The 26,053-nt window shown below is 41.5% G+C and overlaps 1 protein-coding gene across 1 annotated transcript in view; it reads left to right on the plus strand.

The window, feature by feature from the left end:
- The first annotated feature begins 902 nt into the window (after positions 1–902).
- The window catches only part of itga1 (integrin, alpha 1), a 76,533-nt gene continuing 51,382 nt past the window's right edge, over positions 903–26,053 (plus strand). Inside the window, exons 1-3 of the mRNA XM_080521458.1 lie at positions 903–1,121; positions 19,634–19,754; positions 24,940–25,049. Of these exons, the coding sequence (XP_080377584.1) occupies positions 1,073–1,121; positions 19,634–19,754; positions 24,940–25,049 (280 nt within the window). The 5' untranslated portion in view covers positions 903–1,072. The remainder of the gene's footprint in view (positions 1,122–19,633; positions 19,755–24,939; positions 25,050–26,053) is intronic.

Genomic DNA, 26,053 nt, shown 5'->3' on the forward strand with positions numbered 1-26,053 from the left:
GGGGATTTTTTTTTCTCTCTTTAGAATTGTCTATTTGACTCTAGAAATAAAATCAAATTGATTTGATTAATTCTTGATTTTGTACCATGGGAAAAAATTTAAGTGAGGAATCAAATTGGTGGCCGAATTGATGCTCGGATTAAAGTTTTTCTTCAGCCAACAAGTTAATTCTTTGCAGACAATTACTGCTTATATATATATATATATATAGAGAGAGAGTCATATCACCAAGGGATGGACTGGTGAATATATCCATTTATATATGAATGAATGAAAGAACAATTTACACAACTTGCTCCGCTTTTGTCAGCCTCCTTTTTACACAACTTCTGGAATAGGAGAGAGATGATGTAACGTGTGTATTTTTTTTTTTTCTATTTCATGTGAGGTACTTTGTGTTTGTTTGTATAAAAAGTGTTTTATTTTGATTATGCAACCCTGCTGTTATATGGATAAAAAAGAAAATGCCTAATGAAGAGTTCCTCTTTCCTCCTATTCTATTTGAGGAGAATCTAGTGCTTTTAACTTGATTAGAAAGCCTCTTCCCTCCCCTGTCCGTCTGTAGACAGTCATAATGTGTCCTGGTGCAGTACTGGGGACACCAGCTGTCAAACTGCGCGTTCAAACGAGCCTATTCTGGTCTAATTGTCGAGTCTCCAGACGCCGCCGCGCTCGCTGTTATTAAGGCTGGTAAGATTTTCCCATGCGCTGCAGTGGCGAGCCAAGCCCCACAAATGCAGCTTATAAGGTCCTGTGCATGAGTGAACTCCTCACTATCCCACCCGCCCCCTCCTTCCTCCTCCTCCTCCTCCTCCTCCTCCTCCTCCTCCTGCGCCTCCCTGTTTTTGTGTCAGTCCCGCTCAGCTCAGCTCATGTCATCAGACCCGAAGATGATAGGAGCTTAAACACGTCTGTGAATGCTGCAGGGCACGATATGTGTGCGCGCTCCTGTTAGTTATTATTACTATTATTATTATTCATTGACGATTACACTTCTCCGAGGATCTCTGCGCAGTTCGACACGAGGTCAAGTGGAATAATAGAAGCCGCTGGACACGCGTCGTGCTTCAGGATGCTCGTCGGGACTCCACATTTCACTTTGGCAGCAGTGGCAGTTGCTGGTAAGTAATCTTTCAGATGTAATCTGATGATTTATGAGTATTTACGTATGGGTTAACCCTAACCCGGTCTGTGAAGAAAATGCCCTCTCCTCTTCACGTCAACGTCTCCGGGCGCGTCTTTACGCACAGCTTGGTTCGTGCGTAATTGTCGACTCGCGAGACGAAAAGCACGTATTAGGTCCGTCACTCAGATTGCCCGCGCGCCCCTTTAGAAGGTGGTGGAACTGCGGCTCCCTGACAGCCCTGAAATACGTTTTTATTTCGCCCCTACTGCTTAATTGTCTCTCGGTGCAGCAGCATGAAGCAGCAGCATGAAGCATAAAGCAGCAGCATGAAGCATAACGCAGCAGCATGAAGCATAACGCAGCAGCATGAAGCATAAAGCAGCAGCATGAAGCATAACGCAGCAGCATGAAGCAGCAGCATGAAGCAGCAGCATGAAGCATAAAGCAGCATGAAGCAATAAAGCAGCAGCATGAAGCAGCAGCATGAAGCATAAAGCAGCAGCATAAAGCAGAAGCATGAAGCAGCAGCATGAAGCATGAAGCAGCAGCATGAAGCAGCAGCATGAAGCAGCAGCATGAAGCAGCAGCATGAAGCATGAAGCAGCATGAAGCATAAAGCAGCAGCATGAAGCAGCATGAAGCATAAAGCAGCAGCATGAAGCAGTACCATGAAGCATAAAGCAGCAGCATGAAGCATAACGCAGCAGCATGAAGCATAACGCAGCAGCATGAAGCATAACGCAGCAGCATGAAGCATCAAGCAGCAGCATAAAGCAGAAGCATGAAGCAGCAGCATGAAGCATAAAGCAGCAGCATGAAGCATGAAGCAGCAGCATGAAGCATAAAGCAGCAGCATAAAGCAGAAGCATGAAGCAGCAGCATGAAGCATGAAGCAGCAGCATGAAGCATAAAGCAGCAGCATAAAGCAGAAGCATGAAGCATAAAGCAGCAGCATAAAGCAGCAGCAGCATGAAGCATAAAGCAGCAGCATGAAGCAGCAGCATGAAGCATGAAGCAGCAGCATGAAGCATAAAGCAGCAGCATAAAGCAGAAGCATGAAGCATAAAGCAGCAGCATAAAGCAGCAGCAGCATGAAGCATAAAGCAGCAGCATGAAGCATAAAGCAGCAGCATGAAGCAGCAGCATGAAGCATAAAGCAGCAGCAGCATGAAGCAGCAGCAGCATGAAGCAGTAGCTTGAAGCATAACGCAGCAGCATGAAGCAGCAGCAGCATGAAGCAGCAGCATGCAGTAGCATTATGAAGCAGCAGCAGCATAAAGCAGCAGCAGCATGAAGCAGCAGCATGAAGCATAAAGCAGCAGCATGAAGCAGCAGCAGCATGAAGCAGCAGCATGCAGTAGCATTATGAAGCAGCAGCAGCATAAAGCAGCAGCAGCATAAAGCAGCAGCATAAAGCAGCAGCAGCATGAAGCAGCAGCAGCATAAAGCAGCAGCATGAAGCAGCAGCATGAAGCATAAAGCAGCAGCATGAAGCAGCAGCATGAAGCATAAAGCAGCAGCATGAAGCAGCAGCAGCATGAAGCAGTAGCTTGAAGCATAACGCAGCAGCATGAAGCCGAAGCATAAAGCAGCAGCATGAAGCAGCAGCAGCATGAAGCAGCAGCAGCTGCCAGAGGGGGGTCCCTCTGGTGATGCTGAAATCTCAAGTTCATCTACAGAGGAGACACGAATGAATGTTGTAAGTCATATTCAATCGATTCAGATCTGAAGAAAAGAGTAAATCAAACAGCCTCGCTCTCATGTGATGCCGGCTTGTGACCCATTAGAGAATCAGTTAGGAATGAATGCGTGCAAGTCTGCAGCGATCAGTCGGGGCTCAGATAGCGAATGATTACCATCCTATTGGCACATCGGGAAACACAATCATGTTTATTATCTATCACTGAGGCCCATGCTTTTAGCTCCATCCGCCCCCAGTCACTGCTCCGCTGGGTGGATTCCTTAGATTGAGCCTCCGGGGGATGACCTCAGCCGCTGAGTGGGAGAATCTGGGTTTGAGGCCATATTGGGTTTGAGGCCATACTGGGAGATCCCGCGTTGTGCCGAGGGAACTGCCTCAGAGGCCAACATGCGGTTATTGTAGTGGCAGCATTTAATCTCCATAAATTCCGTCGGGAGATGAGGAGCCACAGGTGGTTTGAGTTTGGTCCATCTGGCTTCCATCAGTACGTGTCAGACCACAGTGACCAAGCTGAAGACACCTACAGTGTAAGACAGCAACAGCATGAGAGGTCATAAGCCTTGCTTCGTTAAAATCTGCTGGAAAACTTTGCACTTTGGAAACTAACGTGAAATGCTGATTATGAGACATTTACACATTTTCAAGTGAAACTGCAAACATTGTGTAATGTTTAGGGGGTCTTGTTTACATGACGCCACTGAAAACACAACTTTTAGAAAATGCTCAGACGCTGTGTGAACGGGCCCCCAATAAAAGCTCTGCGTTTTCCCTTGAAAACGTTGTGGTGTAAACAGGAATTATTCAAGGACACTTCTAAGATAAGATACGCCTTTATTGATCTCACAGTGGAGAAATGTACTCCCAGCTATCTCCCAGCGAAAGAGGCTATAGACGATGAAATAGCTACAAATGGCTAAAACATTTTAGAACGACAAAATAAAACCACCAAAATGTCAAAAAGAGTCAATACCTAATATACATAAGAAACTCAAAGGGCTGAATTGGCCTAAACAGGAACATTCATAATAGAAATAGGTTCTTGAAAACTGGAAACTTTTAAAATGCTTCAACTCAGTTTCTATGGACATTGAAGGAAAAACATAACTTTTCAGCGCCTGGTCATCGTGGTCGTAGTAACTAGTAGTTCATGCTCCTAGTTACTACGGCCATGGTAGTACATGCTCAGTAGCTGGACAATGAGAACAATTCATTTCCTCGACATTCCCACAGAAAGGCAGCGATGCTTTTATTTCCCAGCACTTTCTCATTCACACGGGATGTTGCTGCAGACGAGTGGAGGTGGCAGCTCCCTCATTGAAAGCCGGGGGGGGGGGGGGGGGGGGGGGTGGCTTCATAAATTCTGAATTGAATTTATGAGCTTGGCGAGACTTGGCAGTGGACCCAGTCATCTACGTCTACTTCTCCTACCCGACTGTCCGGACAGTTTAACTTTAACCTCTTCATACCATTTGGCTCATTTTGAGATCTGAAAGCCGTAAAAATACCCTACATTTAAGTCTTTTATACAGAAATATGATTACTTTCCATAACGTAACACAAAATACACATTTTATAATGAAAATAATACAAATCTCTGAAAGCTCAGTTCTGTGAAATTTGATTTTATATCCATTCATGTGGGTTGAAGAAAACAACTGTTTTCCATTATTTGATCCACTTAAAAAGTAGATTACAGCAAATAGTCATGTTCAATGTACGTGACATAATTAAGTTAATTTTACTTAAATATTTAATTAAATAAATGCAACTAATTAGTTTTGTTAGACCTCCATCATAAAATCAAGTCAGTTATACATGCAAATTTCATTCACAACGTTTGAAAAATTCTGTAATTTATACAAACTTTAGTTTGACTTAATTTACTTGACAAAATTAAGTTCATGTTACTTGGATTTTATTTTTTAGGTAAAAAAAAAAGTAGTTTAACATAAACGATCGTTCTTGATCAACAGAAATGAAGCAAAATATTGCCTTATTATTTTAAGTCAATCTCGTAGGATATTTTTATCAGTGTAATAGTTGCGTCAGACTTAACAATCAGCTGTTTTATATATAATGCATGCAATCTGCAGCGACTATGAATATTACCTGATTGTCCTGATTTACACCCTGCTTACACTGTGTTAACCCTTAGCATTCTGGTGGCTGATATCCACATGGCACTCTGAAGTGCAGTGTGGACAGGAAGTGTGACAGGAAGTCAGTTTGTTGTCTCGGCTTGCAATGAAATGGAGGCTGAGGTCTGTATGATGCCATGACATCACTTCCTTTAGTGAGATACAAACAAATCGCAGTGATATTCATTGTCCCTGGAGTTATTCTATCCAGTCTGATGTCTGTTTGTTCCAGATGAAAATCGAGATCATGTTTTCAGTCATCGGAATGTTTTTCATAACTACTGAAAACGTTCAGTCAGGGTGAACCTGATGCAAAACAAGTTTTCTGATTCCTGAAGAGGAAAAAACTAAGCCGTGTCCACATTCTCCATTTTTTTTCATATTGAGATATTTTGATTTGCATAAATGCTAAAAGAGAAATTTGTCAATTATTTACTTTATTAAAAAATATTATTTTTAGTTTGCTAGCTTCATTTATGATTTAACGTTTACGTAAATCATGTAGGGATATTTTTACCTTAAACTTGAACTTTTTGATAGCCCTCCAATTCTGTCTCTGTAGAAACCGTGAAAATGCAACTATTGGAAAACGTTCTGTCTCCATCTCTATCTCCCTGGCAACAAGGGAAAACGAATGTTGTAGTGCAAACGCAAAACCTTTCTGAAATGAAAATTCCAAAGTGATGCCTTTTAACTTTCACTTGAAATGTCTCAACCAATAATGCAATAATGCAATAATGGCAGAAAATGTACCAAGAAATGTTATTCATGCTACCTTAACTTAGACTGTTACTAGAAAATTGCCTCAGATATTTTTTTCCACTGGTGGCAATTAAACATGTTCGTGGTTTATTACACTTGTGCTCCAGTGGGCCTCAGCTGGGTAAAGAGGGGGTAGACCGGGGTGGATGAGGGTCCCGGGCCAAGGTCATACTGTTCTCATATAAGATCTTCTGGTATATTTAAAGCCGCAGGGTTTTTATATCACTCTGGCTGAACACCACTTAGCTCATAGTTTATGTTTCCAGCCCGTCTGACTGCGTGTTTGGCTTCACTAGCGCTGTAGTTCCTCATTCATTTGTGAGATGGATGAGATAAACTGTGAGGAAGGACAGCGGCGCTGTGTGTGCACACACTTTTACATGTAGAGAGTGAGACCAGACACTCTGCAGAGGAAAAATCAAGCTGATGATAAGAGGCTGTGATGAACATGTGACAAAGTGACCTCAACCCATGGTCCATTTAACTGTATTTTCTTTATTTTTCTTCATCAGCGTGTGATGCCCTGTCCATATTCAGGGACACATTTTGGCTTCGGATCTGAATAAACAGTGGAGAAATGATTGAAGCGACTTCACGAGCAGACAAAAGACATCAAATAAATGTCTTTTAAAACCAAATAAAGCAGAACTGACGATTCTGAAATATCCAGAAAGAAAACTGAGGTGTTGCCTATAAGATCCCATAAAACCCACCAGGTAAAATGTATAACGAGTGGTGAGGATGTGCAATAAAAGTGTAGTTCATTTATGAGAACAATCATATTTGGAGCTTTTGCTTCCAGTAAGTCGAAGCAGTTTCACTTTATCCAATTTTCAGTACTTAGTGACCTGAACTATGATGCTGTTTAAAACCAGAAGTTCTCACCAGCAGTCGGCTTTTAATCAATGCCGCTCACTGCTGAGAACAGATAGAGCACATGCACCATACGAAGCTATGGAGTTATAATAGCAAATTCTGTTAGTATTTTCTGCAAACATTAAAGATGAGCAGCCAATTCTTCACTTCCACTGCCAACCAGCTTTTCTTTGCTGGTCACTCTTGTTTGCATCAGATGATTTGAAGCTCAACATTTTATTCATTTAACAAACAAAAGTTTCAGGACCTGGAAGAACCAAACAGACACAAAAGTCCCACCTGCAACCCGTCCTCAAGCTTTCACACAATTACATGTAAATAAACATTTTCATCAGATTTTTATTTTATTTTTCCACCAAACTTGAGCAAAAATTCAATTGAATATGCATCATTTTTGGGTTTTCATTCCAGAGAAGTTGAGTATTTACACCAGCCTTCCCCAATTCCAGGCCTGGAGGTCCAGTGCCCTGCATGTTTTCGGTTTCTCCCAGTTGCAACACACCTGAATGCAATAAGGGCCTCGTCACTTGGCTTGTTTACAAGCTTGACAATGACGTCTACATCGGATTGAGGTGTGCTGAAGCTGGGAGAGTGAAAACCTGCAGGAAACTGACCCTCCAGGCTGGAGAACCCTGATTTACATGGTAACGGATTGAAATCATTTTACACGTAAACAGCAGAAATGCCATTGATAAGTATCAATAATTGATCTCTGCAACCGCAGAGAAATAACTGAGTGAATTTTTTTCTTAATAAACAAGTCCAGTGGGTCAGATTTCACACGTTGGTGATTGAGAACGAGGCGGCAGACTGGATGGATTTCCAGCACTGAGAAACTGGACCAGAGACACGAGGCAACAACTTGATGGTTTCCTGGCTTCACACAGATTTCTACTAACTTTTCTACCCAGTTGGAGGTCGCAGAGGACGAAACCCAGCATGTGGCGGGTAAAAGCTCTATCATAAGACACATGGCTGCAGGGTGCAGCAAATCCAGTACACCACATACTGACTGAATGTCACTGCCATGCAGGATATATGTTCTGTTGCTTTTAGTGACACTGATGCCGCGAATCGTTCAAAGACAAGAACACCATTTGTTGTTTTTTCTTTTTCAGTTCTGCTGAATGGAAATAGCTGCATGGTCCTGGAGCTTTGTGAGGAGGATGTTTGGTGGTTGGTTTCAGGGAGTTTGGCCTGGAGGAAGAAGTGGCAAATGTTTGTTAATGAATGACAGTGAAGAACAAGTGTAGGCAGGAAGGTTCTGTGCAGATCAATAAGACCATGCATTCTGGATTAATGACGGTTTTGTGTTCCAGTGAAATGACATCTTGAAACTCTGAAGTTTCTTTGGTGATGATATATGAAGCATGTGTCTTTTGATCTTGATGTCAGAGGAACGACTGAAGAGCCAGAATCAGTTTGTCATTGCCAATTTGGTTTTGAAACTTATTTTTCAAGCAAAACCCTAAATATGTTTTCCTTTAAATTCACAGAAGGAAAGAGAGGTGAATTTTGGACATTGGGTATATTGTCTTATCTGCAGTGATGCTGGTATTATTGGCATATTGTATATGGCCTCCCTACAAAAATGTGCTTTCGATAAAAGCTCTTCATGAGGAAATGGACCCCCACACAACGCCACCCCACAAAAATGCACATTTATCAACATTTGATTGTGTTTAGTTTCTTCTCCCCAGTTTCCCATTTCCATCCCTTTGAGATGTTAGACAATATCAGAGTTAATCATGGGCATCTTTCTGTTTTGCATTTGAAATGTTCTTGACCAATAAATTGATCAATCCAAATAGTTCTAACATATTCATGCCATACAACATGTCCATATTCTATGAGGGGGGGTCCATCTTCTCTGAGTGGGGATCCATATTCAATGGGGGGGGGGGCATATTCTATACATTTCCCGGATTTTTGCACTCGAAAGTTTCATTAAAATTTACTTTATATTGATATTCTAGTCAATTCCCAGAGTAATTCTATGTTTTTGGGAAAGTTTTAGCAGTTAATTGTCCTGCTTGAAAGTGATTGTAAACGGACTTCTGTAGTTTCAGCGGTATTGCTCATCAGTGTGTTCCAGGGTTGGGCTTCTCCACAGGACTGAGTCATCCTGAGTCATAGTGTCTCGTCTCTCTGCCATCGCTGCAGACGGAGAAAAGAGCGTGGGAGGAAGAAGGAAAGTCAGGGTTTCTGCTTGTGCCAACTCTTCCTGTTGAATGATTGAAAACATCCAGTCATCTGCAGAAGTGGCATAGTTTTAGCAGCAAAATACAGAAAAAGGTTTTCCCAGACCGGTCCTCAGTTAGCAGCTGGTGTTTTCTGAGTGACAGCTGAACAGCGGGGATGACCTCCCTGAAGTGTTTAGAAGCCTGATCTTCGATAAATGTCCTTCTAAAGCTTGTAAAATAAACAGAGCGGCCGACACGTTGACCAGATCGTAGGCTGGTAATCCTCAAACTTGAGCGATATCTGTCATGCACGGACGAGACACCCGCCGAGGTGCAACATCACACAACATATCTGCTTACAAAGGGTCTGAAAGTTTGCGGTGGGTCACAGCCACACGTGCAAACAGGCGTTCTGCATGTTTCCACACTTCATCACATCCTGACGCTACAAGTTGCAGTTCGAAGCATCGTCTTAACCCCAGTAGGACATGCATGTAATTGTTTCCATACCGAGCAAACATCCAAAAATAGGAATTTATACCCATCCATTGGTTGCTTTTGCAGACACCTCAGGCTCTCCGGTGTGCTAGCTGTGACCTTTTGGCAGTTTTAGTAAGAGCATCAGCAGCACACTGCACGAAGACCATCCAGTCAACGGGGAGGTCCGTTTCATGGAATTCATGGTGGGAGGAGGCTGCATTATCTGCAGTCAGAGCAAAAACAAGAAGAAGAATGAGGAAGGCAGAGGTTAAAGGGAGAAATGGACAATCACAGCTTCTGCTTTTCACACACATACGAGGGCCAGTCATCACGGTAGCTCCTTTGTTTTTATGTTGGAGCGTTTAAATCATTCTCATGCTGCGATAAACATTCACAAAATGTCTGCACCAGGCTTGTTGGAGCTCCCTGGCCGGCCAGTGTTGGCATTCACCTCTCCATGAATGGCCAGGCTAATCAAGGCGCTCCTGATAAAACTTTCATGAGAGAAAAACAACTGGAGGGTTACTCTCTCACTCTCTCACCCTCTGACCACCACCACCCACTCACTCTCTCACTCTCTCACTCGTCGACCACCACCAACCACTCACTCTCTCAGTGCACCCTTCCACTCTACAAACTGAGCCATGCTGCTCCAACAAACGTGATTTATGGCATCTGAAAATAGGATAATTTATAAATTATCATTCATCTTCAACTTCTATTAGATTAAAGCACCTTCAGAATGCCCAAATTCACAAGGAAACATGCAAAGTGCAGGTATATAGAGCGGCCGCTACACCACTGTAGGATGTATAATTACATCTCATGTGTCAGCTCTTTGCTTTTAGTCCATAATTTAACACCTCTAACCATCACTTGTGTAAATCTGCTGTTATTATCCAAACAGATCAAACATCTCAGTGTCTTTCTGGAAGATCTAGCGCAGACGGGTGTGTCTCACAATTCAGAGTCATGTCTGTCCCTTTGAGTTTCGAGGGCTTTATCTCACAGTAACCACATTTGCTGACATCCGCATGTCCTCCTGCTTCCTCTGAGATCGCAGGAGATTGATAACGCCACTGAGAATATCATCAAATCGTTTCGCTTGTGCAGGACTTCTGAGCTTTGCAAAATGATGATGATACACCACAAATTCTGCTTGTAAATTATGCTTCCTAACTTTTGTTTAGGCTGAGCATATTTTCCTAACATTTACGACACCAAATTAATGGCATTTACTAAGAAATACACCCCAAAGTTGGAAGCATTGGGTGAATATATGCCCAGTGCACAGAAAAATAGACTGTATTTCCACAATGCAAGTAATTTCAGATATCATATTTAATGTATACAACAATATGTTGCATGGCAGCAGAACTGTCGATCATAGTATGGTTGTAAGCACACAATGTTTTAAGTGTCCATGTGAAGCTCATTTCCCCCAGCTTTAATTTCCCCATCATACCACTGCAAACAACACACCCAGCCTGTCCAGCTGCATAAAGCAGATGCAGTTTTAGATAGTTTTTCCCCCAATGAATGAATTGCATCAGTACACCCACAGAGCAGACAGAGAGCGAGACGCTCTCTCGTGTTTTCGGATCGCTGATAAAAATGTAAGCAACTTGAATGGGTTAGAAATCAATGTCTGGTAAGTGGGAGTCTGGCAGGGAGCTTAAGTTTCACTTTATTATTCAAAACAATAAGCTAAAGATAGCACAGGCAAGTAGCTTTGTAAAAGTTTAACTACAGCTGTGAATTATGTTGCGGTACTGAAGAAAGTGAAGACCGCTAAATTGTTCATGTTCATTATTCATGATAAGACCTATTAGTACATGAAGTGCCATTAAGACAGAAGATGTATAAAAACTACAGTCTGCCCATGTTTTCCTTCAGCCTCTGGATGCCATTCATGGTTTATCTGGGTTATATAGCTATTATCTATAGTTATACCTTCCTGTGATTCTTCAGTCAACTGGGACATTGCAAAGTGTGGAAACTGCACAGAAAACATCCATTTCAAAGTTATGACTCTTTTTTTATTAATTCAATATTGAGCGAAGCATGTTGAAGGCTGCAAAGTCTCTCAATTGGGAGCCTGGTTTTTGCACAATGCACTGTATCTTTCACAAGTGGTTTTATGTTGAAATGTCACTGATTTTTCAACTTGTGGCAGTTTTCCATGAATGTATCCTACTCATTTGCACTAAAACAAGAGTAAATTGTAAAATTATCCCAAAATGTTTATTATGCTGCCATTGCGCCGGTCCAGATGCCTCCAGATCAAATAGTATTCAACAAAAATGAGTTGTATAGATGTAACACCACACCGAGACCCGAGTGCAGAGATCTGTAATGCTGTCTAGAACCAGCTGACTGAAGTTATACTGTGAGAACATGCATGTTGAAAGTGGAACATTCTACAATCCTACTTTTTCATATATTTTTCACCAGTCGGGGTGTTTAAAAATCATTTCATGTTGAGATTATTTTCTTAAGAAATAATGCCTTTACACTAAAACAAAGAAATTTTGGAGCTTTTCAGAAAAGTTTCTTTAGATGATTTTGCTATTATTTTACTTTTGACCAATGTTATATTTGGCTGAATGAAGCCCATGAATTTAGAGTGGGGTGTTAAACTTTATGTCCATGGGCTAAAACCAGCCAGCAAAGAAGCTCCAATCTGGCCAAACCACCAAGGAAATTGTAAAAATGTTTAATTTAGTTTAACATTTTTTTAACAAATTCCCTTCGGGGCGTGACACAATACAGCACTGGGGCCCGAGCTGAGATATCTGTCAGGAATGCTGTCAGGAAAGCTACCAAACTGGCATTAGCCTCAAAGCCATGCTGTTGGGGGAGTAAAACACCCAGAATGCAACAGCTGGAGGAGAAATTGTTTTGGGACATTTCATTGTATTCATCAGAAGGTTTCATTAAAAATGGCTTCATGCTGAGATTGTAGACTTTTTTTTGTGGTCATTGTTTAAATGCAGATATGTATTTCATGACATTACATCTAGTCTGCACCACAGGAATGTAAAACTTTAAAGTCTGAATCTAAAGATTATTATGGCACTATTTTACTGGTCCCACCCACTCAAGATGAAATTGGGATGAATGTAGCAAATTAACCAGTAGCGTGCTGTGGTGTTTGTCAGGGCTAGCAGTAACAACACACAAATCACTATTTAATTATTAAAATAAAGAAAAATCATTATGATAGTGCTGGCAGTGCTAGCCTTGCTGCCCCTGAACTGCACACCACTGAAATGAACTAAAAAGAGTTTGACACCTTTGTTTTAGAGTGAACACTTCAGTTTGGCTTTTATATTCAGTGTTTAAAAAAGAAAATTATTGAGAAAGACTTGTTGAAAGAAAAAAAAATTCAACTCAAGATATCTATTATTTTTGCTTGTTGCTAATTGTTATTGTACATTAGAATGATTCTTAAATCTGTCAGACTAAAGCAGCTTTCTGGTTGATAGTTCCCTATTTTCAATGTCCTCTTTTAAAGTCTTTATTTGCTTTTACTGACTGCTAAATAAACCTTGATGTTGTCAGACTGAGTCAGAGTTTATATTCAGAGTCCAGACAATATTTTCTCTGTTTCCCTCATAACATTTATTATCATTATAATTATTAATAATTCTGGAACCAGGTCACTTTGACCCTGATGTGTATTTTTAGTTTGATGGAACCCAGAAGCCTGTGTCCTTAACCCCCCCCCCCCCCCCCCCCCCCCAGTCTCTCCCTGTATGTTAAAACTGCTGTGATCAGCAGATTCAGTCTAAAAGGACAGGGATAGGGAGAGTGAACCAGCGCTGCATGTCAAGAGAAATGTTTGAGGGGTGATGAAAGCTTTGACAGCCATCAGGGGAGATGATGTCATGCGGCTCTCAAGCTCGTAAGCCCGAGTGATTATCGCACCGGTGTGAAAGAAAGCCTCTAAACTGGACTCCTGATAATACATCTGGAAGTTTCACAAAGTGTAATCTGACACCAGCGGTGGGAAAACAAGAGGAGAGATGCTGGAGTGGTCGGTAGGAAGGAGGGAGGCAGGGTAGGACAGAGATGAATGGATGGAGGGAGGGAGGGAGAGATAGATTGTGTTGATGAAGGATGGACAGATGGTGGATGAGGTGATGAATGCGTGGAGAAGAGGAAGCACATGAAAATAGCGGATATGGATGAGAAGTGTGATTTGTCAGTGGCTGATGAATACTCGTACGTCCAGCTTTCTGACGGGGCATGATACTTTGTCATTTCTTTAAGTCTTTGGACTTAATACTCTTAAGGTCTGAACCTGATACAGCCTCCCTTTCACCACCTCTGGATGCATTTCATATTTTAATGACTGTGCTTAAAATATAGAGATGTTTCTGTTATTATGATGAGATGTATTTCCTCAGCTGGCTCGCTACTACTTTCATTAGAAGACATTTTGTGTTTTGTACTTCAATTGTTCACGTTGAAACTTTAAAATGAGACTGACATTACCTCTGAAGTTCCATATATACAGTTGTTTTGACACAAAAACTATATTTTATGTTGCATTCATGAAGTTGCAATTACAATCTAGGATGGTGAAAATTCGTCACATTTTAAGCTGTTTTTGACACGTGACCGCAGAATAAAATAGAATAGAATTACAACTTTATCAACCCCCAGAAAGATATTTAAGACAGAATAAATAGAAAGAAAGTTCATTATTAAATAAGATAGGATAAAAATTAAATGAGTAATTTTAAATATCAATGTGTACAATGCTTTACAGTGACTAATGTAAGCACATAAAGGAGGAAATGAACAAAAACACAGCAAACTGTTTACAGGGAGGAGTTATAATCTTATGGAAGGAAGGACATTTTAACCACTGTAAACATTTTATCTCTTTGCCAAGCATTTTCATTTTTAAGGTTTGTTATTCACTTTTAGAAAGTCTTGACATCCCCCCCCCCCCCCCATTTTTGAAAGTTCAATGGTGTTTCTCTTAAAGTCTGGAGGCGCTCCACTGACGTTTCCAACCCTTTTTGCTAAGCTTCATATCTCTGCTGGTGTGTTTCTAATCACACTTATGTCATCTCATCCGTCCAACCCTCTGCCTTCAGACCCAGTCAGAGGAATTCAGCCTCTTGTGCTCTCCTCAGCACATCAAGACACAGACACAGCAGGAGAACAGCAGTGAGCGAGTAAATGAGAAAATTGAGTCGGATAATCTGAGTTGAAGCATGTTTGAAGTTCAGCTCGTGATGGCCGTTCCTGCACAAAACAATTCGTACTAGAAAAAATAGATGAGATAAAAGAGCAAGAAAAAGAAGAAGAAAAGGAAAAATGTGGAAGTGTTTGACATTCATAACCGTCCCGTGGCTGCAGGCTGGATGAAGCTTCACTCTCTGGCCAGCATCAGGTTAAATGCCAGCAGATGGTCCCGCCCCAAAAAAACCCTTTTGACCTCATTCTTCTGGAGGGTCAAAGTCCAACCCATCGCTCATACATTGCATTGGTCGGTCTTCATGCCTCCTACAGACGTTTGAATACTTGAATATTTCAGAGATTTGTTTTGTCGGACTTTATGATATGACACTCAGCTCATTATTGCTGAGTTCCATGGCAGTTTACTGACTGCTGCTCACCAGCTGTGTGGAGCCTGAAAGTGCTTTAGAGCTGCTTATGTTTGTTACAGATGAGCCAGCCGGGTGTTTTTAACTGTAGCTAAGCGATGCTTTGAAGCCTACAGGTGCTGAGTCGAGTCCTTTTTCAATCACTGGTGAGGCCAAACCAGTGATGTGAGATCCAGGTCAGGCTCTTTCAGGCTGTTGGCTCTGAATCGGGGGCTGGTTGGGTTTTGAGAAGTGTTGTTGTTGTGGCCGACACACTGCCAGCATCAATCAGGACCACGTCCAGCTGGACTGAAAACAGATGCACTGCTGTGATGTTTCAACCACTTTAGACGGGAAATTCCATATATGTGTGTGTATAACCTGTGAAGAGTGGACCTCCTCCTCCTCGCCTGCTCCATCACACATGTGATTGAGTACAATATGAACCCTCTCCACGCTGATGGACAACTTTATATGCCAATCCCCCCGAGACTCATGATCCGTTTCCCTCCAGAGGGAACAAACCCACTTATTGGTTTTCCAGGGCAGATGTTCCCCGAGCTCTGGAAAATAGCCAGTTACATAATTCACTGTTTTTGATTTGAGCAGAGGAGATCCAGAGAAACCAAATACAGCTAAATGACGCGGGTGTACGTACTGGCGTGTGCATGCCGAAGATGGTCCCCGGTGATTTACAGTGACTCCAAACCCAAATCAGCCTGTGGGGAATGATTAAGGCTGATCTGAGATCAGCTAAATAAGCCGAGGGTGTGTGGGTTTCTGAGTGTGTACCTGTGGATTTGAGGGGATGTCTATAATCAGGGTAATAGGAACAGGATATGGAGCTTCCTTGAGAGATTGGGGGAGGGGTGGATGTCGCAGAGGAGGAACAGAAAGGATTGTAGGAGAAACAGAGGGGATATTATTTTCTTGGCTGGGGTTCCTGTGTGCGACTGCAGCTCTGGATGTGTGTGGGAATGCAACCAATGCAATCATGTATCAGATCTAAGTGATCAACATCTAAACATAGTGAGGAGCAGGGGCCTCTCAGCCTCTTAATGTTACCCTCTATGCATGTCTGGATGTTTGGATTGTTTTCCATCTGCTAAATTTATTATTTGTTTTCAGACACGAGAAACTATCAGGAGTCTGATTGTTTGGTGCAGCCGGGAACAATGCAACCTCTTTAGGTGAGGTTTTATAAGGACCCAATAAAGTATAAGTGACTCTGAAATAAATTATTGAATGGCTACTTTTCTTTCTTAAGCATGAAAACATTTTAAATACTATTACCCAAATAAGTAGTATAACAACATCCACACTAGTAATAGAAATCCAAGATGGCTTAACGTAACATATCCATGACATTTATTAGTGCTATTCCATCCTATATAGTAGCATGCTATACCATGTTATACAATATAATGCCAAACCATGCTATGCTTTGCCATGCCATGCCACACACTTTTCATTGTGGGTGTCTGGGTGTCTGTTTGTACGACAACAGTGATCAGAGCAACTGAAACTGCAACTTTCCAAAAACGGCTCCCGATTTTGGAACTTTTGGTGGAACTTTTTTCCTCTGATTTTGTTTCCATGGAAATGGAGGGAACACAACTCTTTGAAAATGCTACTACTGAGCATGCATACTTCAGCTGTAGTAACTAGTAGTTGTGCACATGCTCAGCAGACGATTCATCCATGGTGTCATGACTCCAAGTCCATATTCTCCTGGGCCTGGTACTTTTATTTTGACAGTCACCATAATAACAATCCAACTTGGTCCTATACAAATATCTATATATCCCCATCAATATATATTATTGCTCTCTGCTGCATGTGTGTGTGGTTTTATTACAAAAACAATCAACTGTGCCAACTCATGGCCTGGCATGCTCACTGCATGATTCTGCCATTTTCATGTGAACAGACATCACTTTTTAAAATGTCAGGCTCATATAGGATAGGATTATTTCTTGAAAGTTTTGAAAGGTATTTTTCAGTTCTTTATTATAAAATAATGTGAAAATATACTAAATATAATGCCTTAATACAACATGTTACACAACATTTTCAAAATGCATTCAGGTCATTGTGAGACCATGACACTCAATCGCAGGTTGCCCATAATATTTGGGAAATGTATCTTATTTTAACACTTTTATGGCTAGAAGTTTTGACATGTGTGTGGTGAAACTTTTCTCAAACAAAAGTACAAAAGCCATGCAAGTGCACTCAAAACGTTGTCGAATGGACCTTTGGCACATTTTGAGGTACAACTGAGGGAATATCTTACAATGAAGTGGAGAAATAAAGGGTGTGGAGAACCAGCTGAGGAAATGCACCTCACTGAGTTGCACTCAGGTCAAACATGTCAAAAACAGAAGATCGCTCTGTAAGTTATATATTCATTAGTATAAGGTACTTCATCAACTGTCTGTGTTCGTTTGCAGGTCCATTAGACTTCATCCTTCTATATTAGCTGAAGCCTTTTATATGCAACAAAGCATTTAAATGCTTCTTTGATGAAGCCTAATTTCTGAGTGAATTCATCCTCTGAGGATCACAATGGTCTCTCTGGATTTCACAGGGGAATGTTTGAGGTATTTTAGTCTGGCTCTGGAGTCTGAGTGGTAAATGAACTGACCAAACAACAAACTGTCGTCATCGTCTCCAGTCTTTCATTATTTCAGTCTGGACTTCATATGGGACTTCATAGAGTTTGGGCTCAGGCACATTAAGCTGCAAAGCATCAGTGTTATGATTATCAAAGGACAAATAGCTGCTTTTCATTTGCATTTCTCCATGTATGTGGTCTGTGTGTCTGTTTATAGCCTCCGACACTGCAGCGATCCTCTGCACTCCCTCACAAGTCCTACAATTGAATAAACGACACTGGTTGAATTCACAGGCACAGTAAATATAAAAAGTGTCATTGTGGAGCCGGGCACAATGGGACAGCAATGGATTTATATAGAGTCTCTGTGATATACTCGGCTCAGTGACGGCCGGAGCTGAACGCAGAGAAGAAGCCTTTGTCCTGCAGGTCAGAGGCGACGCAGAGCAAAGTGCTGCACACTCGTCTCCCACATTCCTCCAACATCCTCCTGTGTGTGTGTGTGTGTGTGTGTGTGTGTGTGTGTGTGTGTGTGTGTGTGTGTGTGTGTGTGTGTGTGTGTGTGTGTGTGTGTGTGTGTGTGTGTGTGTGTGTGTGTGTGTGTGTGTGTGTGTGTGTGTGTGTGTGTGTGTGTGTGTGTGTGTGTGTGTGTGTGTGCTCACTCATAAAGTTCACGCCTCATCTCAGTGTGAGTCTGACATTGTCCCAAATGTTGACATGGTTCAATATATTTGTTTCTGCAGAATGCAAATATAAACATTATTATATATATATATATATATATATATATATATAAAGCATTTTAGTAGATCTGTTTTTTTTTTCATGTCCATTTTTATTTATTACATTTTTTTTCCCTTTAAGGTATTAAGCTTTCAGAATTTAGGAAAATTCTGTATTTGAATATAAAAAGTCAGGAAATGAATGTTGTAATTTTTCTTTAACAATACTTTGGCAATTCAACGCCTGATTCACTAAAGTCCTGCTTATCTAAGATCCTGATTGAATGGAATCATCTTTTACAAAGGTTCTTTTTTAAGAAGGTTCTGATTCACGAACATCCTAATTTCCTGATTGTGATTTCCTCAGATCTTGATTTCCTGAAATCCTGATTTAATTAGATTCAGATTTACTAAGAGTCTGATTTATTAATATCATGCATAGAACATACTCACTCAAAAAGTTTGTGTTTTCAGTGTAATTTGATCAACTTGTTCAGTGTGAGTGACGTCACGTGCAAACAGACACTTGGAAAGTGGTCTTTGTGTGTATTCTGGCTTGATAATCAGATGGAGCATTAAAGCACCCATATGTGTCTATATTTCATTTTTCACAGTCCCTCCTCTGCTAATGTGGGATAATAATTTGGGTGATCCATTATAAACATTCAAAACTAGTGAAATTCTAGTTATTTCTTGGACTGAGCTGACGTCACCTCTCATGATGGTGGTTCTCAGCTCCTCTGCCGCCTCCACCCTCACGGAGACTGCAGCCCAGCCCACAGCCGCCTCCTCCACCCCCTTGGTGACGTAGCCAGCAGCTCAGCTGGTAGTTGTAGTAATGTACTGACACATCTCGGCCCTCCTTAGTCTTTTATTGTGGGAATTGCAGCAGGTTTCAAGAGGAGCTTCTGAGGAAGTCCAGTTTCAAAGTACCGTAGTTCTGGAAGCTTCTCTGGTGAAGAGTCGCTCACAAACAAACATTGTTTGTGGAAAAGAACAACAAGTCCAGCCACATTGGCCGCTGTGCTTCTTCTTCCACAAGACAAATAGTGAAGAACCATACTGGTACCTGAAAACACATTTTCTCCAGTGGACATGATGATGAAAACAGTTATGGACACAACAAAAACAGTAAGGTGGTGCCCCGTCATCAAATAGAATCAAGGTGTTGAGCTCCCCGACCAGTTAGAACAGAGAAAGATCACTGTGAACTCAAGCTGAAGGGAATCAATGAAAAAACCACTTTGGGAATGTTTATGAACCCCAAATAGCACTTTTATGATGTTTAAAGCACAGAAAAGTTGATTTAGTATAATATGGGAGGAGAAAGTTATCAGACTCATCCCGACAGTTGATCAACTGCCCCATGATGCAGTGCAGCTCTCGGCAGCCTCACTCCCGGTGACCTCTGCTTCTCTCTGCAGTGCTGCTGGCAGGCGTGTCGTCCTTCAACGTGGACCAGAAGAACAGCCTGTCCTTCAGCGGTCCTCTGGAGGACATGTTCGGCTACACGGTCCAGCAGTTTGAGAACAGCGAGGGGAAATGGTGAGTGTCTTTAGCAGGGCATTTTCTTCCATCTGAAGTTATAAAGAGGCCAGACGTCATGCGTCATGTTCACTCGGAACATTTAGCAGCATAACATACTCTTCTTATGTGTTTGTGTTTCACTTAACAGTCACCAGGCATCTCATGAGTGACATTTCTAATACTTTGAACAGAGAAAGACAACTGATCACATTATGAGAGTGCTGATGAAACGTGGTCACTGTAGATATACTACATCCAAGATATACTCATTTTAAGTGTTTGTAGTGAGTTTTTGTGTATTTTGCAGGACATCAAAGGGGCAGAACTGTCATGGTTTGTGTTTCTGTCTTTGGTTTGAGGCTCCCTGGCCTGATGTGTTTCTACTGTGCCTGAGTGTGTGATTGTCGGCACCTGGTGGCTTTGTTTTCTGCTTGTTGCTTTGTTCTGTTGCTTTTTGGTTGGAGGACGACTCAAGGTGCCAGACACAGACATTGGTGGAGCAGAAGCTAATTTTTATTCCAATACCAAATAAACGCAGTGAAATCCATTTGACCAAGATAACAAAGTCCTCCAGAACACAGGAGAGGGAAGCTTTTGTTCTGTTTTGGGTGTTCGTTTACATGACAATGAGGTTCGGAGCCAATGAAAACTCAACTTTTGGAAAACGGCTCCCAAGGTGTAACATTTTAAAAATGCTCCGACTTCGTCTCTGTCGAAATGGGGGACAGAACACAAGTTTTCTGAAATGATGGTACTGCCCTGGTGTACAACAGCTGTAGTAACCAGTTCTTCTGCACATTCTCAGTAGTAACTTGTTCTCCTGCACATGCTCAGTAGTAACTTGTTCTCCTGCACATGCTCAGTAGTAACCAGTTCTCCTGCACATGCTCAGTAGTAACTTGTTCTTCTGCACATGCTCAGTAGTAACCAGTTCTCATGCACATGCTCAGTAGTAACTTGTTCTTCTGCACATGCTCAGTAGTAACCAGTTCTCCTGCACATGCTCAGTAGTAACTTGTTCTTCTGCACATTCTCAGTAGTAACCAGTTCTCCTGCACATGCTCAGTAGTAACTTGTTCTTCTGCACATTCTCAGTAGTAACCAGTTCTCCTGCACATGCTCAGTAGTAACCAGTTCTCCTGCACATGCTCAGTAGTAACTTGTTCTTCTGCACATGCTCAGTAGTAACCAGTTCTCCTGCACATTCTCAGTAGTAACTTGTTCTCCTGCACATTCTCAGTAGTAACCAGTTCTCCTGCACATTCTCAGTAGTAACCAGTTCTCCTGCACATGCTCAGTAGTAACCAGTTCTCCTGCACATGCTCAGTAGTAACCAGTTCTCCTGCACATGCTCAGTAGTAACTTGTTCTCCTGCACATTCTCAGTAGTAACCAGTTCTCCTGCACATTCTCAGTAGTAACTTGTTCTCCTGCACATTCTCAGTAGTAACCAGTTCTCCTGCACATTCTCAGTAGTAACCAGTTCTCCTGCACATTCTCAGTAGTAACCAGTTCTTCTGCCCATGCTCAGTAGTAACCAGTTCTCCTGCACATGCTCAGTAGTAACTTGTTCTTCTGCACATGCTCAGTAGTAACCAGTTCTCCTGCACATTCTCAGTAGTAACTTGTTCTCCTGCACATTCTCAGTAGTAACTTGTTCTTCTGCACATGCTCAGTAGTAACCAGTTCTCCTGCACATTCTCAGTAGTAACCAGTTCTCCTGCACATTCTCAGTAGTAACTTGTTCTTCTGCACATGCTCAGTAGTAACTTGTTCTTCTGCACATGCTCAGTAGTAACTTGTTCTTCTGCACATGCTCAGTAGTAACCAGTTCTTCTGCACATGCTCAGTAGTAACCAGTTCTCCTGCACATGCTCAGTAGTAACCAGTTCTTCTGCACATGCTCAGTAGTAACCAGTTCTCCTGCACATTCTCAGTAGTAACTTGTTCTCCTGCACATTCTCAGTAGTAACTTGTTCTTCTGCACATGCTCAGTAGAGACAATCAGAACAAAGTCTCCTCTGTTGTGTCATGACTCCCAGTCCAGATTCTCCTGGACTTGGTACTTTTATTCTGACAGTCACTGTAATAACAATCTACTAGAATGTCCGTGTTCCCAGTGTTAATGTTTAGAACTCATTGTTATCTGGTGTGTGTGTGTGTGTGTGTGTGTGTGTGTGTGTGTGTGTGTGTGTGTGTGTGTGTGTGTGTGTGTGTGTGTGTGTGTGTGTGTGTGTGTGTGTGTGTGTGTGTGTGTGTGTGTGTGTGTGTGTGTGTGTGGTGTCATTACAAAAGCAAACAACAGCACCCACCAGTGGTCCAACATGATTACATAATTTTCAGCATTTCTGCCATTTCGACTAACTAACATCATTTTCCAAACATTGCTATGTAAAGTGAATCATTTCTGAACTGAACATGCAAAGATGATGCATTTTCACTTGGAAGTACGTGTAAGTAAGTCGTCAGAGTTCAGGAACGGCAGCATTGAGAAATTGAAAGGTTTAGCAGTAGCAGTGAGTGAAGGAGAGCACAGCAGCTGCTGCTGTAATGAGGATCCTTGCTTTTACTACTAGCTGTTAACCACAAACTGCTGGACACATATCCACTTACCCGCCCCGTAAATACTAAAACCAAGCACCCATAGCTTCCTGCTCAACACATTTCTTCAAAAACCTCGTTAAATGCTATTGGATTGTGGTTTCATGCCTTTCTGTGTCTCATTGTTTCTACATGTATTCTTCAGTTGCTGGAGCTGCTGGGCTACCTGGTGACCCCACAACATTATCCGACTCATATGAGTTCAGTTACAGTGATTCACTCAGGGCTAATCAGAGGAGTGGCTGAGACTGAGCCTCCTCTGTTCTCTGGAAACACATCGGCTCTGCAACTCCTGCAGATAAAAGTGTGGCCAAATGTTTGAGCTAAAAGATAAAGATACAGCGAGACGCTGCGTCGTCAGATGATGCTAAAGCTAAAGCAAATTCAGTACAACTAGGGGAGAGATGGTTGCAGTTAGGTTTCATAATGGCACGGTGCTGTTTGATTTTAATTAGTTTTTTTATTATTTGTCCCATCATCAACATGACGCAGCTTTTAGGAGCCTGAAAACGAGTTCCAGAGTGGAGAAATTAGAAAATTCCGCCAAGGCTTTGACATGTGGACAGACAGGATGCACATTAGCTAAAAATGATGATGCCATAGCTCCACCTCTCGACCTATAGCCCCGCCTCCCCTTCTGTGATGTCACTTAACAACAACAACATGGGGGACTACCTGTTCCAGGTGGAGCTGCAAGAGCTGCTGATGCTCGTCTGAGATATACTGGATTTGTTGAATATGAGGATGAGCAGAAGTATTATGTCTTCTTCTCTTTTTTTTTGTGTATTTCTGTGGTAGTTACAACCCCACCTAAAGGCCTGGCATGTGTACTACATTGTTTTGAGCCATGTTCATAGTGATGTGTGTATGGAAAACGTTTTTTGAAGAATGATGGTAAAAAAAAAATATTATTTTGGCTCATGTGGACAGGACCTAAAGCTAATGTTTATCAGAGCCTGCCAGAGTTTCGCAACTATTGCGAGCGTTAAAACAAACTTGCAGCACTTACGTGAAAGCTAGCAAAGTCAATGCTAAAGCTAACAACTCAGGAGCAGTCAGGTTTGATCATACTCTATAATATTTACTGGAGCCTGCTAAAGCATACAAACTATTGATGTATATAAAAGTTTGAATGCTCATGCTAAAGCTATCATTGTCAAAGCTAAAGCTAACAGCTAAGTTGGCAGAGCAGAAAGACATGACAGTCAGCTTTTACAAAGACACGCCAATGTTTAATTTTGGCATGTTCAATTGAAAACAGAAACAAATTTTCGCCATTGTGGTGGTTGGAGCCAATGAAAATGACAAAAAAGACATTCTATTCTATTCTATTCTAAAATGCAACTTTCTGAAAAAGGCTCCAAAGGTGCAGCTTTTTGTGAACACTCTGACTCCATGGAAACGGGAGAAAAGACAACTTTTCTGACACACTGCTGTTGCAGATGTTCTTCTGCACATGCTCAGGAGCTGGACAATAAAAAACATGTCTCCTCGAGACTGTCATGACTCCCAGTTCATATTCTCCTGGGACTTGTTACCATTATTTTGACAGTAACCATAATAACAATCCAACTTGGTACTTTTATTTTGACAGTTACCATAATAACAATCCAACTTCGCATCTGTCCACAAGAATGTCCGTGTTGTCCCATCAATGCTGAGACTATTTTTCTATACAGCATGTGTGTCGTTTCATTATTAAAAACAACCAACAGCGCAACTCATGGCCAGGCAGGCTAAGCACGTCATTCTCAGGTCTTCAGGCATTTTTCACTGGACGTTTTCAATATGTTGCCGCGTAAATAAGAAACTTTTCTAAAATTTATAAGACCGCGAGTTTTAAGAATAATGCTGAAGCAAAGAGTTTTTGAGGTAAAGCAGAACAGAGAGACAGCAGCTCTCATGTTGTTTCTGCTGAAGCAACAAGTTTCTCCAGAGAGCAGTGGTGATCCAGCACCATGTCTTCATCTCCAACACTGGACATGCTGAACTATTTATATCTGTTTATCTTTTACTAACAGCCGAATAAAAGAAGGGGACATATGTCCCAGCATCATAACTGATGGCAGTGTTTTGGCCAGCTTGGCGTCTTGTTCTGGTCTCTTCAGATGACCTGGGTCCATTACATTTCAGGAATGTTAATAGGCCTAAGTGTTTAGAGGAAGGCAGATGACCGACTGTTTTTAGCTTCACTTTACCTCCAGAGGGAGGCCTACATGTCCAGTTCAGACCTTCTGAACCAAAAATGCTGCAAACATCCAATCATACATACAAATACAATCTCTCCATGTCGCAGCCTGGTGAAGGCTGCGACATGGAGAGATTGTATAATAATAAAGCCACAGGCTCATAAAGCAATCATAATGAAGTATAATAACTCTACCAGCCTGCGTATTCCTGCGGTTTATGTTTAATTTAACAGTGTCAGTATAATTGACTAGAGTTTACATTGGTGTGAACCTCAACTTCCGTACCTGCCAGCTCCTCATTTTGGTAGTAATAATAAGCGAACACTGCTTGTTATCATAATTGTAAAAAGTTGGTGTGTGTTGCTTGGCTGAATTTCAAACCCGGTCCTAACTTCTTGTGTTTCTTCTTGCCAGGGTTCTGATTGGATCGCCGCTGTCGGGGCAGCCGGCGACACGGACGGGAGACGTGTACAAATGTCCAGTGGGGAAGGTGGACAACAAGTGTGTCAAACTGGAGCTGCCCAGTAAGAATTCCTCCGTCGGTCTATTCGTGTACTGCAACTCAGAAAATAAGGCCAGTTTTACGAGAGTCTCGCAGCTGATTTCATTAAAAAAAACATGATTTTATGTTTAAAAATTCAATCAACATGCATTAATTTGATATTAATTAAATTAATTCTCCCACTATTTGAAAAAGGTAGCATTTTCAGTGACTGTGCACAAAAACTTTCAGTCTTCACTTGAAAACGTTAAGGAGGCCATATAAATCCAAAATATCTGTAACACTTCAATGATAAAATAGAGAAATGGGAGGAACAACTTAACCTGCTGGAACAACTTAAACGGCTAAACCTTCTAAAATGGCTCAAATATTTAAAACTGGTAAATACGTTATAAAAATGTCAGCACTCCTTAATTCTTGTTTTCACATTTCATTATTGCAACATTATTCACTATTGCAACATATTTGGGTAAATTAAACCTGTACTATATAATGTATGAGCTGCATTCTCTCCACTTTGAAAGCTTGCTTTGTGTGACCATATAAATTAATTTAAGTTGTTAAAATGGCTCATTTATTCCTACTTGGTGCAGAAGAGACAAACTCCATTCGAGTGAATTGTAAACAATCTAATAAAAATTTAAATCATATACAGAATATTTTTGGATTTAACAGTCCCTGTAGTGAGAGTTAATTTTCAGCATGCCTTCTTTTGGGGCTCTTTCCAAACTCTCCACCGTTAGTTTCAGAACAGCCTGGCCAAAAAAACCCCCCAAAAACGTAAGGCTGTTTCTGCAGCTTGTTTACATTGTTATTATCATGCGGCTATAATTACTGCTCTGAGCGATGGGAATAATAAAGCCACTCAGACCATTTTGTCAGCAGTTTCATTCGTCCGGATTCATCCTTATCGGGATTAAGTGGCGAGACAGTCAGAAGACAGTGTTTACAGAGATATCAGAGAGTGATGCAGAGTTCAGACTGCAGCCCCAAAAAGAGAAGTGGAAGATGCACAGATAGCAGAGT

The sequence above is a fragment of the Blennius ocellaris genome, assembly GCF_963422515.1.
Source record: "Blennius ocellaris genome assembly, contig: SCAFFOLD_103, whole genome shotgun sequence".
Lineage (NCBI taxonomy): Eukaryota > Metazoa > Chordata > Actinopteri > Blenniiformes > Blenniidae > Blennius > Blennius ocellaris.